This window comes from Ahaetulla prasina, chromosome 6, assembly GCF_028640845.1.
Source record: "Ahaetulla prasina isolate Xishuangbanna chromosome 6, ASM2864084v1, whole genome shotgun sequence".
Classification (NCBI taxonomy): Eukaryota; Metazoa; Chordata; class Lepidosauria; order Squamata; family Colubridae; genus Ahaetulla; species Ahaetulla prasina.
The window spans coordinates 44,275,342-44,293,782 of NC_080544.1; the positions used below are offsets into that span (position 1 = coordinate 44,275,342).

At 40.1% G+C, this 18,441-nt stretch overlaps 1 protein-coding gene across 5 annotated transcripts in view; it reads right to left on the reverse strand.

Moving 5' to 3' along the window:
• Positions 1 to 931: 931 nt before the first annotated feature.
• The window catches only part of ZRANB1 (zinc finger RANBP2-type containing 1), a 68,408-nt gene continuing 50,898 nt past the window's right edge, over positions 932 to 18,441 (reverse strand). For all 5 annotated transcript variants that reach the window (XM_058187579.1, XM_058187580.1, XM_058187578.1 and 2 more), the window contains 4 exons: positions 17,467 to 17,587; positions 12,344 to 12,473; positions 5,369 to 5,598; positions 932 to 2,621 (listed from right to left, as the gene is read on the reverse strand). In XM_058187579.1, the coding sequence (XP_058043562.1) occupies positions 2,403 to 2,621; positions 5,369 to 5,598; positions 12,344 to 12,473; positions 17,467 to 17,587 (700 nt within the window). In that variant the 3' untranslated portion in view covers positions 932 to 2,402. The remainder of the gene's footprint in view (positions 2,622 to 5,368; positions 5,599 to 12,343; positions 12,474 to 17,466; positions 17,588 to 18,441) is intronic.

Below are 18,441 nucleotides of genomic sequence, written 5' to 3' on the forward strand. Positions count from 1 at the left end.
AAAAAAGGCAAAATATTCTGTTTAATTTGGAGCACTGTAGGGAGACTTTACAACTTAAAAAGAAAATCAAATTGAAGTCTGACCTCTAGTTTTAAAGCAGGGATATATCAGAATACCTCCAAGTTTGTTTTAAAAAATGTAATCCTTCCCAAAAATTATCAGAAGACAGGCCTACGCACTATTGCAATTAGTGTTTCAAGGCACAGCTATAATCGAATTAATAACTCTGCTGCTGTACTGTAAGAGCAACTGGAATTACAATCTATAAAACCACTGACTTCTGCTGAGCCTCATAAGGATGTACTGTGACTATATAATATGTATATTGCTGCTTGTTTAGCTGTATAACATGAAGATAAAATGTATATTGCTGATTTTTTTTAATCCCTACTAGCAGCCAAATGCCTTTATTCAAGAAAATGCTTAAAGCCTTGGTTAAATATGGCTAAACATTTTCTCCTATTAATAGGGCAAAGGAAAATAAAATAAGTTTTATATTCAAGAAGGCCATATCTCATTGCAGGAAATTGCAGTTAGAATTGAGAAGTAACTCAGATTTGGAGCACAACTTGCAATATTTCAATTTTTTTCATTCTACTCAAGCATAATCATCTAATTTATTCTATTAGTTCAGGAACGCAGGAATTTTATAGGAAAGAATATAGAGCAAGCAGAGGACTAAGGTATTAAACTATACCCCTTTTAACTATCTTTAGGAAAACTTTAAAAATGAATATATCAAAGTACAACCTGTTGTAGGAAAAGAAATCCAATGATTCTACTGCTCTGTAAATTTATCACAGGTCAATGTAATTTTCTTTGTGTAAAACATTAATAAGCTTCTATAAGAGTGAAAAAATGTATTGATATGTTTCAACACAGTACCTTGATAAAATGTCATTGTTTATTTGTCAGTAGAATTATTTTGAGAAATTTTTGTTTAACTTTCAATTGCTTGAAATGTACCATTTTAAAAAGCAATTCAGAATGGCTCCTATGTTTTTACATCCATTTAAAAAAGGTACAGTTTCTGTTCAGATTCTTAAACCAGGGATTCCATCTTATAACAGGTTCCATGTCATCATTTCCACCATCATTGGTCTTTAAAAAGTGCTTATCAGGATCTACATTTTGCATACAAAACTATTCAACCTTTAGTGTTCTTACAGTGAGTTTTTGGGTAGGGCTAGATCCATTCAATACAGCATAGCTAAGGTAATCAAGTATAATAAAAAGATTTTTTTTTACCGGAGAATATATTCTGAACTGAAGTTCAGGAAGCTTACAAGTCCAGATGTGGCCACAATCAGTCAACATGCACAGAATTCTGAAGGTTACATTTGAAGGAAAAATAGTACACAGGACTTCCCAACAAACTTTAGAATGAAGGCTTTTAAGGAAAACAGTCAAAGTGCTTTCTCACTCAATTTTAATGACCAAGGAATGATCCTCAGTGGAAGCAATTTTAACTTGCATGGGGAAAGGCTTGATAAAATATTAATTTCTATAGTACAACTCACAGCAAGACCGGGTTTGGACAAAATGCAGTTCAGTTTTACAAACTCCACACAATTGTTTAGCACAAAGTTCCCTGGAACAGCATTTTTTTTAAAAACTATTTTAAGTAGCCTGAAAGGGGGGAAAAACTATTCCAAAGTTGTGATACAAAGTATTAATGGATACTAGAGAAGTCTTTACAGAAAACAGTTCAGTTAAGTCAAGATTTATCATCCCTTCCATATGTTTTCCCTTTAAAATTTCATTTTATTATACTGTAATGGGCACAATATTAAATTTAACAGAACAATACATTTTTAACACGTATGAGTTACTCTGGTTATATGGCATCAACAAAAAAAAAAAGAAAGGAAAAAAAAAGCCACATGATCTGATGATCTGATCTGGGCATTAGCAAGATTTCATATAAAATGTTATTTCAAGGAAATATGTCAGAATGCTTAAAAAGAGATGCAAAATAATCAAATTTTACTGTAAGTCTCAAAAGGAACAGATATTAATCAACAATGTGCTTTTAAGTGCCCTTATTTAAAAGAATTTCCTTCAATAATTGTAAGATGCTGGTTACACTTTTTTCCTATTACTCAACCTTCTTACACAACCATATGTGGTATAATTAAGGGCAGATGTACAACCAGAAAAATGCTTTCTGTCTTAGTAATAAAATTAGGGCTTTGCTTTCTTTTTCTTGTTTACAAATGAGTCCAATCAACATACTTCTTCTTGCATCAGATGAGTCTCTGAATTCTTCCCATGCCCACTCAAAATCCTACACAGGATGTTCCCTGCTACATTTGGGGCACCATGCAACCATTTCCTAGACTGCTCCAAGAGCTGGGGTTGTCACCATACATTATATGCAGCTGGTATCTTTTTTTTTTCATTCATTCATCATCATCGTCTTCATCTTCCTCTCCATCTGAAAGGGATGTACAGGGGCGGATTTGTCTATAGCGGTCCAGCCATTTCTCTACCATCTGCGTTACCAGGGGATGGTTACGCCGGCGAGAGCTTTTCTGCATAGCAACCAGGACTCCACCTTCTGTCACGCAACAGTCCAGCCATTCCCTAAGCAGCTTCTCTTGCTGTTCCTCATTACCAATCTTCGGAGAAAAAAAAATACAACATGGTCAGTTTAGAATGCTGCCAACTAAAAAAGACAAGCATTGTATAACACTTACTATCGCCGATTCAAAAATCTACTAGTCAATTCCTAACTAGAATTATCTACCATCAAGTCGTTTTCATCTTCTAGTAGCCACATAAATAGATTTCCTCCATGATGATTTATTGCCTAATCCCCACTTTAAAAAAAAAATTCTGTAAACTAAGGTTGAAGAAATCTAACAGTTCTGTTTCACAGGCCCAGTCATGAAAGACAATTTAACTGTGATCATGTACCAGATATGCATCAAATAAAATTCCACATTTTTAATTGCTACTTTAAGGTTTCATTCCTAATACAATGGTATGGTTAAATGTTATTAGTAAGTTGGGCTTATCTTTTGCAAGCACTGTCATTCTGTATTTTTAGTTATAAAATGATTCATTAAGAGGGACATAAACTATCTGTTGCTTTTTCCTCAAAAGTTTAATTGTTATAGCTGTTTTTTAAAACATCTCATATTCATAAAAACCTCAGTATAAAGTAAAATTTGGCGGTCAATATATTTATTTATTTATTTATTTCGATTTTTATACCGCCCTTCTCCCGAAGGAGTCAGGGCGGTGTACAGCCAAGTAAAAATACACTATATACAGATTAAAAGAAATTAAAAGAAAACATATTATAATGTGGCCGAAAATTTAAAACAATTTAAAATCTTAAAATATAAATAACCCCAATAAAATTTTAATCCAGTCCCGCTTGAATAAATAGGTGCGTTTTCAGCTCACGGCGAAAAGTCCGAAGATCAGGCACTTGACGTAAGCCAGGGGGAAGTTCATTCCAAAGCGTAGGAGCTCCAACAGAGAAGGCCCTTCCCCTGGGGGCTGCCAGCCGACATTGCTTGGCGGACGGCACCCTGAGAAGGCCCTCTCTGTGTGAGCGTACGGGTCGGTGGGAGGCAAAAGGTAACAGCAGGCGGTCCCGTAAGTACCCGGGTCCTAAGCCATGGAGCGCTTTAAAGGTGGTAACCAGAATCTTGAAGCGCACCCGAAAGACCACAGGAAGCCAGTGCAAACTGCGCAGGATTGGTGTTACATGGGAGCAACGAGTTGCTCCCACTATTACCCGCGCAGCTGCATTCTGGACTAGCTGCAGCCTCTGGGTGCACTTCAAGGGCAGCCCCATGTAGAGAGCATTGCAATAGTCCAAGCGGGAAGTGACAAGGGCATGAGTGACCGTGCATAAGGCATCCCGGTCAAGGAAGGGGCGCAACTGGCGCACCAAGCATACTTGGTGGAAGGCCCTCTTGGAGACGGCCGCCAAATGATCGTCAAACGACAGCCGCCCATCCAAGAGGACACTCAAGTTGCGCACCCTCTCCGTTGGGGCCAATAACTCGCCCCCCACAGCCAGCTGCGGCTGCAGCTGACTGTACCGGGGTGCCGGCATCCACAGCCACAGTTTTTTGAATTTTAAGAAATTTTTTACAGGAGTTTTTGGAGAGTCATTTTTTAGAAATAGATCAAAAATTTGATGAAATAGAGAAAGAGATGTTGGATTTTAAGGAAGTGGTGGAAGAGCAGAAGAGGGAAATGAAAATGGTAAAGGATGCAATTGCGCAAATATTGAGCTCTTGTATTCAGATGGAGGATGATTTTGCAGAAATTAATAAAGCTAATTTAGAGTTGCAAAGGAAAATAGAAGAAACTCAAAAAAATCAAAACAATTGGAACTTAGATAATAAGATGGAAGATATACAGGCAAAAGTAGATAGGGCAGATGAAGAAAGAGTAATATTACAATATAGATTAATGGAATATGCTATAAGGGTGAGGGGGTTGAAACAAAATAGGAAGGAAAATTTAAAGGAGATTTTTACGCAAGCCTTTGCCCAGATAAAGGGTGTGGAGCCGGAAGATTTTGAGACTAATATTGAAAGAATTTATCGTGTTAATTCTTGGTGGGCAAGACAAAATAGAGTACCGAGGGATGTGGTTATTTATTTTACAACTAAAAAGGTTAGGTACGAAATTTTACAAGCCTTTTATAAAAATAAATTCCAAATATTGGGACAAGATATAAAAATGATGAAGGAAATTCCTCCTAAAATGTTAAGAAAGAGAAGAGGGTCCAGGGAAGGCTTCTTGAGGAGGGGTCTCACCACCGCCTCTTTCAAGGTGGCGGGAAAAACCCCTTCCAACAATGAAGCATTTATAATCCCCCAGAGCCAGCCTCATGTCACTTCCTGAGTAGCCAGCACCAACCAGGAAGGACACGGATCCAGTAAACATGTGGTCGCATGTAGCCTCCCCAGTAACCTGTCCACGTCCTCGAGAGCCACAGTCTCAAACTCATCCCAAACAACCTCAACAAGACGTGCCTCTGCCATCCCACTTGGATCATCGCAATTTTGGTCTAAACTATCACGAAGCTGAACGATTTTATTGTATAGATAACCGTTAAACTCCTCAGCACGTCCCTGTAGGGGGTCATCCCGCCCCTCCTGATGAAGGAGGGAGCGAGTCACCCGAAACAGGGCGGCCGGGCGGTTATCTGCCGATGCAATGAGGGTGGAAACGTAAGAACGCTTCGCCTCCCTCATTGCCACTAGGTAGGTCTTAGTAAAAGTAATATCTCCTGCATGCTACCTATAATTATGCATATTCTTGGAGCTTTTATTTTTTCTCATCTAATACTTGAGGAACATCTCTGCTATAACCATAATTATGAAGCATTTCTTACCTCTTGAGCAGAAAGGAAGTGAATGTGCAGCAGCTTCCTTTCACTGTCAACCAACGGTAAAAAAGTAATAGTAACATCATCATCAGTGTTCAAGTTAGCACCAGCACCTCGATTGCCATAGCCATCGTTCTCCATGGCAACCAAAGCAGAGAAATGGCCCCTTGTGTAGCCCAGAGCAATCGGGCTCTTCCAACAAAAGCTCTGTTCCCATAACAAAGGCAAATATACACCTATGAAAAAAGGAAGGTTCAAAGGTAAAAGAATTTGATGTATTGTTTTTGGTGAAGATTTTTATCTAAAGCATGACAACAAACATAAGCCTTTAATGTACCTTTTAGTAGAAAGTTGAGTCTTTAGAATTAATGGATGTAAAAAGTTGTAACTATATTCTAATAATTGAGTCTTCCATTTATGACCAATTGTTTAACAGCCATTTGACATACATCCCCAATTATGATCCATTTTCAGAGTTACAAATACATCCATATTGTCGTATAATCGCATTTTGGGCATTTGGCAAGTGATCCACCTTAACGGCCATTTGCAGCATTCTGCAGTTATGTGACCATGATTTGTAACTTTGTCAGTTTCCAGAGTTAACCAAAATGGATTTGCTTAGCAACCATCATAAGAACCGATTATAACTTTGAATCCAGTCAGGTGATGCTTCAACTTAGGACCCTCATTCTAGACTCAATTTCAGTCATAAGCCAAGAAATACCTGTACTATAAATACTATTATGCAATCCTCAAAATAGCTATAGTTATTTCTAAAGAAATTCCCATGGCAACTAAATAATTCCAACTGAAGTTTTACCCTTTTAAAGTATTAACATGTTACATTTAACATATAGAATAATCTCTATTTTAATTATTCAGTGACAATCTAGTTTCCACAGCTTTTAACACACATTATGGAATCTCCCAACATTTTCATTTGAGGAACTTTAAAGATATTCAGAACTTCAACCAAACAACTAAAGTAGGAGCATGCCCTGCCATGAGAAAATTTAGAAACTGGTGTACTATAAATAACAGTGCTGCTTAAAAGCTTTGAGTTTTTAACATTTCTGCATAAATACAATCTAAAATATGATCTCTTCTCCAGATAAAGAGAACTCAATTAAAAGTCCATGTTTCTGTTCAGCCTCTCTATAATTTCACAGAGGCTCAGAATACATCCAAGAGCAGAGACAGTAGTAACCTATCAATGTATTTCATCAAAACAAAACAATTACATTGTTCTAACTGCAGCTTCTATAGCAGTCCTGTTATGTGTCCTCACTTTCTCAGAAATCTAAGAAGATACTTTATTTTTTTTATTTTATAATCCAATTTCTATACCGCCCTTCTCCCGAAGGACTCAGGGCGGTTTACAGCCATATTAAAAACACAAAAGTACACATAATATAAATAACAAATTTAAAAAAATTTAAAACGAATATATTAATTGGCCAATTTACTAAAATGGTCAAAACCGACATAAAACCCTTTAAAATTTAAAAACTATAATTAAAATATATTTAAAATACATTTAGGCTAGTCCCGCATGATTAAATAATAAAGTTTTTAATTCCCGCTTGAAGGTTCGGAGGTTGGGGAGTTGGCGTAATCCCGGAGGTAACTCGTTCCAAAGGGCCGGTGCTGCCAGAGAAGGCTCTCCCTCTGGGGGCTGCCAACTGACATTGTTTGGTCGACGGCACCCTGAGCAGGCCCACTCTGTGGGAGCGCACAGGTCATTGGGAGGCTATCGGTGGCAAAAGGCAGTCTCGTAGATACCCCGGTCCTAAGCCATGGAGTGCTTTGAAGGTGGTCACTAACACCTTGAATTGCACCAGGAAGGCTACTGGCAGCCAGTGCAGGCCACGCAGGATGGGTGTTATATGGGAGCAACGTGGTGCTCCCTCTATTACCTGCACAGCCGCATTCTGGACTAACTGGAGCCTCCTGGTGCTCTTCAAGGGGAGCCCCATGTAGAGAGCATTGCAATAGTCCAGGCGAGAGGTAACAAGGGCGTGAGTGACCGTGCGTAAGGAGTCCAGGTCAAGGAAGGGGCGCAACTGGCGAATCTGATAAAATGCTCCCCTGGCGATGGCCGTCAGGTGTTCTTCTAAAGACAGACGATCGTCCAGGAGAACACCCAAGTTGTGCACCCTTCCTCTGGGGGCCAATACTTTATCCCCAACAGTCAGCGAAGGCGAAAGCTGGCTGTACCGGGACGCCGGAACCCACAGCCATTCTGTCTTGGTCGGGTTGAGCTGGAGCCTGTTCCTCCCCATCCAAACCCGCACGGCCTCAAGACACCGGGCCATCACCTCGACAGCTTCGTTGGGGTGCTTTGGAATGGAAATGTACAGCTGAGTATCATCAGGGTACAGATGGTAATCCACCCCAAAACCACAGATAACCTCACCCAGCGGCTTCATGTAGATGTTGAACAGGAGAGGCGAGAGAACCGACCCCTGAGGTACCCCACAAGTGAGGCACCTAGAAGTCGATCTCTGCCCCCCTGCCAACACCGTCTGCGAACGGTCAGAGAGATAGGAGGAGAACTACCGATAAACGGTGCCTCCCACTCCCAATCCCTCCAACCGCCGCAGCAGGATACCATGGTCGATGGGATCAAAAGCTGCCGAGTGATCTAAAAGGACCAGGACAGAGGAACATCCCCTGTCCCGAGCCCTCCAGAGGTCATCCACCAACGCGACCAAAGCCGTCTCAGTGCTGTACCCAGGTCTGAAGCCGGACTGGAACGGGTCTAGAAAGACAGATTCCTCTAGGTATCGGGGAAGCTGATATGCCACCACACTCTCAACAACCTTCGCCAAAAAGCAAAGGTTGGAGACTGGACGATAGTTCGCCAATACAGCTGGGTCCAGGGAAGGCTTCTTGAGGAGGGGCCTCACCACCGCCTCTTTCAAGGCGGTGGGGAAAATGTCCCCCAACAAAGAAGCGTTGGTAACTCCCAGGAGCCAGCCTCGTGTCACCTCCCGTGTGGCCAGTACCAACCAGGAGGGACACGGGTCCAATTAACATGTGGTGGGATTCAGCCTACTCAACAACCTGTCCATGTCGTCGGGAGTCACAGGATCAAACTCAGCCCAGGTAATGTCCACAAGACTCGGCCCCATCATCCCGCCCGGATCTATCCAATCAGCGTCCAGACCGCTCCAGATCCGAGCGATTTTATCAGACAGATACTGTACAAAATCCTCAGCACGACCCTGCAAGGGGTCCTCCCGAGCCTCCTGCAAAAGCAGGGAGTGGGTCACCCTAAACAGGGTGGCTGGGCGATTATCTGCCGATGCGATAAGCGCGGAGAAATAGTTATGTTTCGCCGTTCTTATCGCCACTAGATAAGTCTGAATATGTGACCTAACTAGTGTTCGGATGGACTAGATGCAGCTGGATCTCCAAACACTCTCTAGGCGTCTTTTCCGGCGCTTCATCTCTCTCAGCTCCTCGTTATACCAAGGAGCTGGTCGAGTTCAGTGCCGGGTCAGAGGCCGCAAAGGCACAACGCGGTCCAAAGCCCCGGCAGCCGCCTCCTCCCAGGCGGCCACCAGTTTTTTGGCCGAGTCGTGGGCTAATTCCCCAGGAAACGGCCCAAGTTCCGTCAGAAACCTCTCCGGGTCCATCAGGTGCCTGGGACGGAACCATTGAATCGGCTCCGTCTCCCTGTGGTGGGGTGCAGCAGTTCGAAAGTCTAGCTGAAGGAGTAAATGATCTGACCATGACAAGGATTTAACAATTAACTCCCCTAAATCCAGACCATTAAGCCACTGTCCCGAGACAAAAATCAGGTCCAGAGTGTTACCCCCAGTGTGGGTGGGACCATTAACTACCTGGGTCAGGTCCAAAGCCGCCATGGAAGCCATGAACTCCCGAGCTGCCGTAGATGATTCGCCCACCGACAGCAGGTTGAAATCCCCCATAACCATAAGTCTGGGGGTCTCAACCGCCGTCCCGGCTATCATCTCCAACAACTTGGGCAGGGCTGCTGCCACGTAGCAAGGAACCAGCATGCCCACCTGTACCCCGCGGCCCCACTTTACCAGAAGGGTTTCACAACCGGCTATCTGCTTGATATTTGAGCTTGTCTTGGGACTTTCCGCGTTTTCTCATTTTAAATTCATAAAGTGAAAAAGGATCCTAGAGAGCTGCCATATTAGCATAAACTGATGTTCATCACACCTACAGATCATTCTTTGTTGAATCAGATGCCAATGGTTAGCTCACAAGATGATTATGAGAACACAAGCTTCTGCCACTGTCTCCTATTTCAATCTCTGATCTTGGAGGTAGCATGTACTTATCAAGACTAGCAGCAACTGATGTTTTATTTTTCTAAATTTATTTAAGTCCCATTGTTGTTCCTTCCTTGCATTTATTGGTTTACTAGTAAACATCAAAATGTGCTGCAGGAAACAAAGAGTTAAAAAAGGGGCAATAATTTAGGTTCTGCTACCAGCAAAGGGTATAAGTCTCAGGCAATGGATGTAAGGCATGATGACCCAAATCAAGACTTTGTATCATCTTGAACTGAGTCATTTAAGTGAAATTTTAAGTGCAAATGAAATGTGACATAGATGTGGCCAAGAATTCACAGGCTCTTTTCAATATTCAGCAGACATACAATATTTGTATTATTTAGTAGGCTTTAATTTTAAGATGCAGATAACCATAGGCAATTAATTTATACGACCTGTTTCAATTCTTGATTTCAGTTAATTCTCTATCTCAGCTCGGAAAAACTCCTACTCTCCAGCCTTTTTTCTAAATGGATGGTTTCTGGCTGGTTATATCCATGTATATGATTAGTCATTTTGTGTGAATACCAGGACATCCGGGGAGTTCTTTTTTAATGTCCACTCATTCAGTGACCATTCAAAGTTACAACACCACCGAAAGAGAAGTACTTTTGATGGGTTCTTATGGCAGTCATTGTAGTGTCTCCTAACAAGAACAACTAAAACTGTTAGAACTGCCACTGTGGTCACGTGATGCTTTGCCTTACAAACACATTGCTTAGTAATGGAATTCCCAATCCTGATTATTGTCGGTAAGCAAAAACTATTGTACTTTCAACATTTCAAATGTATCTGATGAATTAGAATGATTGTCTCATTTTTAATTCTACTCAACTTCACAGTGAAGCTTTTCACAAATTAGTGAACCCACAGTTGTAGTTCTTTCTTTAAAAGTTCTAATTATTAAAGATCTAAAATTCCTAATTATTGACAGTAATACTTACATTGTGCTTTTCCTATAAAAAGAGGTTAAGATGTTATAAATCATAAATCTAAACTTCGTATAGAACTTTCTCTACACTATATTGTCAGGTTATTGCATTATTTAAAAAAAGAAGAACATGTAAAACTTCCCTTAGGGACTTGTATTTCTTGTCATAAATTCCTTTAAGCTACTGATCACTATAGTCACAAAAGACAATTATAGATATAGATAAACTGTGATGCTATAATGAGATTTCTGATATTAAATATTATGCTTTCTATAGGTCATTATGAGAAGTAATGGGCCGGTGAATAGCGCAGGCTGGTAAAGCCTGTTATTAAGAACACAAAGCCTGCAATTACTGCAGGTTCAAGCCCGGCCCAAGGTTGACTCAGCCTTCCATCCTTTATAAGGTAGGTAAAATGAGGACCCAGATTGTTGGGGGGGCAATAAGTTGACTTTGTAAAAATATACAAATAGAATGAGACTATTGCCTTATACACTGTAAGCCGCCCTGAGTCTTCGGAGAAGGGCAGGGTATAAATGTAAAAAAAAAAAAAAAAGTATATACAAATCCTGTGAAAATTCTTGAACTCAGAAATTACCTGCGTTTCCCCGAAAATAAGACTGGGTCTTATTTTCTTTTGGGCTGCAAAATAAGCACTAGGGCTCATTTTCAGAGGGTGTCTTATTTTTTTTTCCATGTAAGGGAGGCCCACTTCTGCTTGCTCGCAGAGGGGCAGGTGGTCGTGCAGCATGCCAGTGCATGCCAGTGCTGTTGCCATGTGAGACAGGGAGGCTGGAACTGCCCCACACACCCCACACTGGCTTACCTCAGGGCCCCTGCAGCCAGACCACCCATGTCCCGACATCTGCCTCGCTTCGCAGCAGTGGCTCCAGCAGCCCCATCCAGCATGAACCCTTGTGGCCATCAGCCCACTTCGGCTTGCAATGGAGCAGGAGACTGAGTGACATGCTGGTGCCTCAGCCATGAGGCGAGGTAGGAGAGTGGAGCTGCCCCACACACCCCACACTGGTTTACCTTAGGGGCCCCGCAGCCAGGCCAGCCATACCCCATGACCTGCCTCGCAGTCGGATCATCAACACACCACTCAGCCTTGTGGCCATGAGCAAGCACAAATGGGCCAGTGGCCATGTGGGCTCCTGCTGTACATGGTTGCTGCTGCTGCTGCTACGAGGCAGGTGTCAAGCATGGATGGACTGGCAGCGGAGGCCCTGAGGTAAGCCGGTGTGGGGCGCATGAGGCAGCTCCACGATTCCCCCCACCCCCGGTCTCATCTCATGGCCACGGCACTGCAAGAAACCAGACTAAATGTATGGGTGGGTGGCTGCACAGGCTGTTAAGTAGGACATTTTTTGGATAGGACTTATTTTCAGGGATATCGATTATTTATATTTCTGTTAAGATCAAAATACTCCTAAGTATTTCTAAATGCTTCTATTTGCACTGAATCTTGCCAATGTATTTTAATAGCAATTTTATTAAAAATTATAATTACAGCAATAAAAACTAATACAAACTAAAAAAGGAAAAAGTAGAAAAAATAAGAATATAGTTAAGAAAAAGAAAAATTCCAAGAAAACTAATAAAAAATAGAATTTTAAACATGAGAAATAGAAATTACATATACTGTTTAAATTTCTTTAAATTACAGATTTTCCCAGTATCTTTTCAACATTTTTAATTAAAATCTTGTTTGTATTATAAATCCTACTTACCTTGAAAACGAGTATATCCTAAAGTTTCTCCCCGGAAACTCTTATAATATTTAACTCCATAAACTATAATTGGTCTTCTAAGAATATGTGCAAGTACAAAAATGTGTGTCTGTTCCAAACTTGCGCCAGGCTGTTTCAAAAACAACATTTTAAAATAAAAGTGTTATTAAAGTGAGATAAAACAGTAACAATACCACTTACCATAATTTAATTGAATCCAACAGACAAAACAAAGTCTATTAAATTAAGCTTTATTGATGTTTCTGGGTAAGCTCTTTAAAAATGGGGAATGGAGTTGGTGAGAAGATTGGTGGCCGCAGTAAGCCAATGGGATCTGCCCCATTGAGACACTGATGGCACTGGGAAGATTGAAGATCCCTCCTTCCATGTACAGTGGGATACGGCAGTTTAGACAGGGATTTCTGGAAGTTCCCAGTCTTTCCTGCTCCCTTGCAGCTAGAGATCTATTCTTCTGGCCATGTCCATAACAAGTGAAGGGAGTAGCGGACAAGATGGAGGCTGTAACATTGAATCTTGCCATCTTTAATCAACCAGAAGGCCCTATGCATATTTTTACACATATACAAAATGGTAGATAGGTATTTTACAGATGTGCAAAATATATTTCGGACTTAACATTTAACAGTAATTTCAGGGCATCCTTCCTGCTGAATGATCTATTAAATTGAGGTCTTACTTTAACTGAAATGTTTCTAAGAAATCAACTTTTTAAATGTTGATTACCAAAATATTTTAACTGTATTCTTAAAGCTTAAATATAAACTGGTAAATCATTTAATGAGCAAAAATTACACGAGAAAAACCAGGGCCTAGTGAAGCCATTAGTTTGTCTTAATATTATCCAGTTTTAATTACATTTATGCCTCCTATAAGGCTTCCAATTATAGTAGCGTAGTGAAGACAGGCATAGTTACAAAAGAAAAGGGGATAAGGGAACATATACAAAAGGATAATCAGTTTTTTTTCTTAAGTCAATAGACTAAATGCAAATTTACTGCATATTACTTATACAGTGACTAGAGAAGCAATTTTAATGTTATGGTGAAATTTAGCACACTTTAAAACTTTAAAGTATTACTGTCAGATATTACAGTGAAGCAATGTGAATTCTTATCATCAAAGATGTATTCATGTTACATTTTGTAGGCTTACTCTCAGTGTACAAACTTATATTTAATTACAGTTAAGCACATGGTGCTCAGTATTAGCTTCTGAGTTGTGTACATTGTTCATTAAAAAATTGAAATTTTTGTTGTCAGTCTAAATATTCCGGCTTTGGGAGAATATATTCTAGTCATACTAGTAGTAATAATTGTTACAACGCCATTAATGCCTGGATATAGACAAACTGTAAATATTACAAAGTACCCTACTTCATCCAAGTCATCAGTGACAAATCAAACAATCCATTAAACTAAAACCTGTGACATTCCATCTCTCTATACATAATAATAGTCCTTGATCTATGAGCATATCATATCTTCAGTGACTATTCAAAATTATGACAGTGATAAAAGAATGGTGGTTACATGTCCTTGGTGTTCCAGCCATCCCAGCACTTCTGCCGTCACATGATTGGGACAAGTGCGATGGAAACCAGTTTGCACTTACGACCACTTGCAGCCTCTATGAACTCGAGATCATCATTTACAACCTTCCCTGCTGGCTTCCTCAAAAGCTAATGAGGAAGGGGCCAGGAAAGGTCACAAGTCACTGGGGTAAGTCTCCTATAGTAATGGAATGTGCTTATGAAAGGGGAGGTGGTGTGATGGACTACACTGAAGTGGCACTTCTAGGGGAGGGGGGGAGTCGAGACAACACAGCCCAGAGATGAATCAGAGAAAGAAGAAACGGTTTAGGATAGCCACTACTTAGAATCTCCCAAGATATATCCCTTAGGGTTAGAGAAATATAGATTTAGTTTGGCAACATTCTGTCTCTATGGTTTGAGCAAATAAAGAACTGAGCTTTGGCTGGATTGTTCTAATCTGTATCACTCTTGGGCTGGGCCTGTCATTCATCTTGCTAAACATACTGATACAGGCCTCAATAACTCTCATTCACCTTTTAAAGAGAAAATGGTTTGTCTTCTGGTTTCTGAAAACTTAGGAGACTAGGGAACTTCAGTTTCAACCAACAATAAGCACATTTATGTATGAAGTAACTAAATAAACTACATTCATCTGAACCGAAGAGTTAGAAAGCATTTATATAATCACCATTCACAGTACTAATAGAAATGCAACACTCTCCAGCTTTTTAAACCAGCTTGGAATACTGCTCTCAAAGTAAAACAACCAACAGAAATGTGTTGTTTAACCAGTGTCCTAAGCACAGAAAAACAAGCAGCATGTCAGCTGAAATGATTACGATAATGATGTTGACATTATTATAAAATAATTACATATTACAATTTATATTATACAATTTAGATCCATAGAACCAGAGCAGAAACTCAAAATGCTGAGAGAGTACAGGGAGTATGCATGCCTTTTAGACAACCAAGAATGTTACATATACACACATAAAGCTAGAATGATATTGATCTAAAAGAATGTAATGTTCTTCTCCTCCCACAAAAAAAATATTGGGAGCGAAGGAAAAATACAATAACAGAAACATGTTGTTGAAAGCAGGTGAATAGGCAGGATATATAAATAATGAAAGCATGAAATGGAGACAGCAGACGGAGGGATTGTTGCCTCTTCAGGATATATTGACTAGTCCTGCCTTCCCTGATGCCCTCCACATGCAGTGAGTGAGGGTACCTGCAATGGAGAGCCTCCTCTACCCATAGAGATTCTCTACATGAAGATTCAAAAAAATCTCTAATCTTCGGAGAGTCTCCAGGGACAAAAGGCTCTCCACTGCAGACCCTTATCCTCTACACATGGAAGGGAATGAGAAGAGAATGAGGTAGCATGCTGATTGAACAGGACTAGAAAATTTAAAAATACTCACCTGGGAATAAGAGCCAATGAACTAAATGGGATTTTCTATAGAGTAAGCATGCATAGATTTCCATGTGCTTGCAGCCCAGCACAAAGACCTCTATCAACCTGTTTCCTTGTTGCAAACAGAAGGGGAAAAAAACACAACTCAATACCCCAAGGATCTCTTCTCCAGTTTGTATCTTAATTACATGGAGTAAGCTGGGCTAAATAGACCCATCTCCAGCACAGTAACAGACTATGCACATATACCTGGAGGTAAGAGCAACTAAACAGGATGGGTCCTGCTACAAAGAATATGTGCCCACACCGAGCTAATATTTTTGCAGTCTCTTTCTTACTGCTATGGGTATGATCATGGGGAGAGGTATCATCAATATAGGTAGTCCTTGACTTACAACCATTTGTTTAGTGAACGTTGAAAGTTACAACAGGATTGGAAAAAAGTGACCTATGACCATTTTTTCACACTTACAACTATTGCAGCATCCTCATGGTCATGTGATTTACATTTGGATGCTTGGCAACTGCTTCATATTTATGACATCTCCTGTGTCCTGGGGTCACGTGATCACCTTTTAAGACCTTCTGACAAGCAAAGACAAGGAGGAATCCAGATTCACTGAACAACCATGTTATTAATAGAACAATGGCAGTGGTTCACTTAACAACTGTGGCAAGGAAAAGAAAGGTCGTAAAATGGGGCAAAACTTGCTTAACAAATTTCTCACTTAGCAACCTAAATTTTGGGCTCAAAATTGCCAGGCTGCCCCTGGTGAATTAAGTGATCTGAGGCTTTTAACATCTTATCCTGGTGTCTGGAGGTTGTAAATGTCTGGATAGGGAGCAACAGGCTTCAGCTGAACCTTGGCAAGATTGAGTGCCTTTGGTTCTGGGGCCCACCAGGTTTACAATTATATTGGTACACAAACTTGAGGAGTGGGGAGATCCTGGACTCACATCTCCTTTAGATAGCAGTGGTGGCTAAGAGGGGCTGTGCACAACTTCATGTCATGTGCCAGTTGTGCCCAAATTCCTAAATCAGGGCCTCTGTTCAGAATCATGCCCTAATCACCTCCCGATTGGATTACTATAGTGAGATCAACATGGGGCTGTGAGAGGGGTAGCCATGTAAATTTGATAAAACAAATTTATCAAACACACAAACACACACAATAGGACTTGCTACAACATCCTGAGCCATCAACGTTTTTTGCAATCTCTTTTACTGATGTGAAAGTGTATTACAGCATGCACGTAAACATTACAGCACGCATGTAAGAAAAATTATTTTGAAAAAGAATAATTCCTATGTAGTGTGTATATATGTAGATAAGACATTAACTAATTCACAACTGGGTGCCTTATAATCCATTTAATATTATCTTGTCCTTTCTTTTTGGTGCATGTAGCCTCCGGGTCAGTATGAACTCACTAAGGTGTCCCATACACATATATGTTGGAAGAGGGGGAAAAAAACCCTCCAGACTGACTTAGTGGAAATTGGCAACAATGGCAGACAAGAAAGATGGAAATTATATTGGAGTTTTGGGTTGGGTTTTTTTTTTGTTTGTTTGTTTTTTTGGTAATGTTTAGTCTGACTTTCATATAATCCTCTTTTCTTTGGGAAATATCATCAGCACAACTATAACATTGTCCATAGCAAAATCTATGAAGCTTAAAATATTTATTTATTCAGGCTTTCCTAAAGATTACATATCAGTGCTCAAAGTTAACATAGTTCCTAAATTTAGCTATACTTAGATTTGTAGATGTATTCAGAAGAAATTCCCATTCAGTTCAGTGAGATAGTGTATATATAGCTTAAAGAAGCTGTGAATATTCAAATTGGCGTAATTAACTCCAATAATCTTTACATAATTTCAATTTTATGTAAAATGTAAAAAAAAAAGATGATGATTTTGATTGGATAATGCTCGTAATATCTGAAGCACCCACAAGTACAAACACCAAATTAAAGTACCTATAACAATACCAGAAGCGTATTAAAGAAAATAGTTTCCAGTCATGTAATCTAAAATATGTATTACAAAATAGAAATCTACAGAACTTGTTAAGAAAAATGCAAATACATTTCTCAGCAAGGTAATCTTTCCCATGTTACTCTTTTACTTACAGTGACATTCTTACCTGACTAGCAAGAGAAAGTATAAATGCCCAGTCTTCCTGCCATTGTTCTTCTCGCAGAGAGAAATGTAAACCAAAGCTTTGAGAATACCATGACTCCCATTCTTTCCATCGGGTATAGAACCTATAAAAAGCATGTGTGTAACAGTTTATTTCATCTTAGCCAATCACACAGGCTTTGTCCAGAATTTGGCTACTTAATCGATGATTTGACAGGAAGATGAAGAGAGTAAGAATTAGTATTTCTTGATGCAATAGTTAGCCAACATCTCTCTTGGTCAACACATACACAAACACACACACACACACACACGTGCGCACACACACACACACACACACACACACACACACACACAGACACAGAGAGAGAAAGACAGACAGACTGGACGGACTGACTGACTTTGATAGTCATCATTAATTGCTTCCAGGAGGTGCAATGAGTATCAAACACGATGAGTACCAAACAAATTTTTCCCATAAGGAATATTGTAGTGAGTCACAAGGCAGCCAACACTGACAAATCCTAGCTTGTGAGTTGAGTATAAAACAAACTATGAGCATTGGGACAAAGTTTTCACATCAAAATGCATTGAATAACAAAGTTGATGGTTTCAAAGCAATTGAGTACCAAGGTACCACTGTATGTGTGTATTTATGTATGTATGCATGTATATATGAGAGAGAGAGGGAGGGAGGGAGGGAGGGAGGGAGGGAGGGAGGGAGGGAGAGCGAGTCAACTATGCAAAGGCTTGGACTCATTTAGGAAAACCTGCTTCTGAATATATAGGAGTGCCACACAGCATCTATCTGCACTTATTAAAGCAGTTACATCCAATTTCAGGATTGTGTGAATCATTCTTTCCTACCTGAATCTGAATTATCAACTGATCATTTTTCACTGTTTTTGCAACAATCATTTCCCTAATAGATTAATAGATGACCTTCCAAAAATAATTGTTATATGTATGTGATCTAATG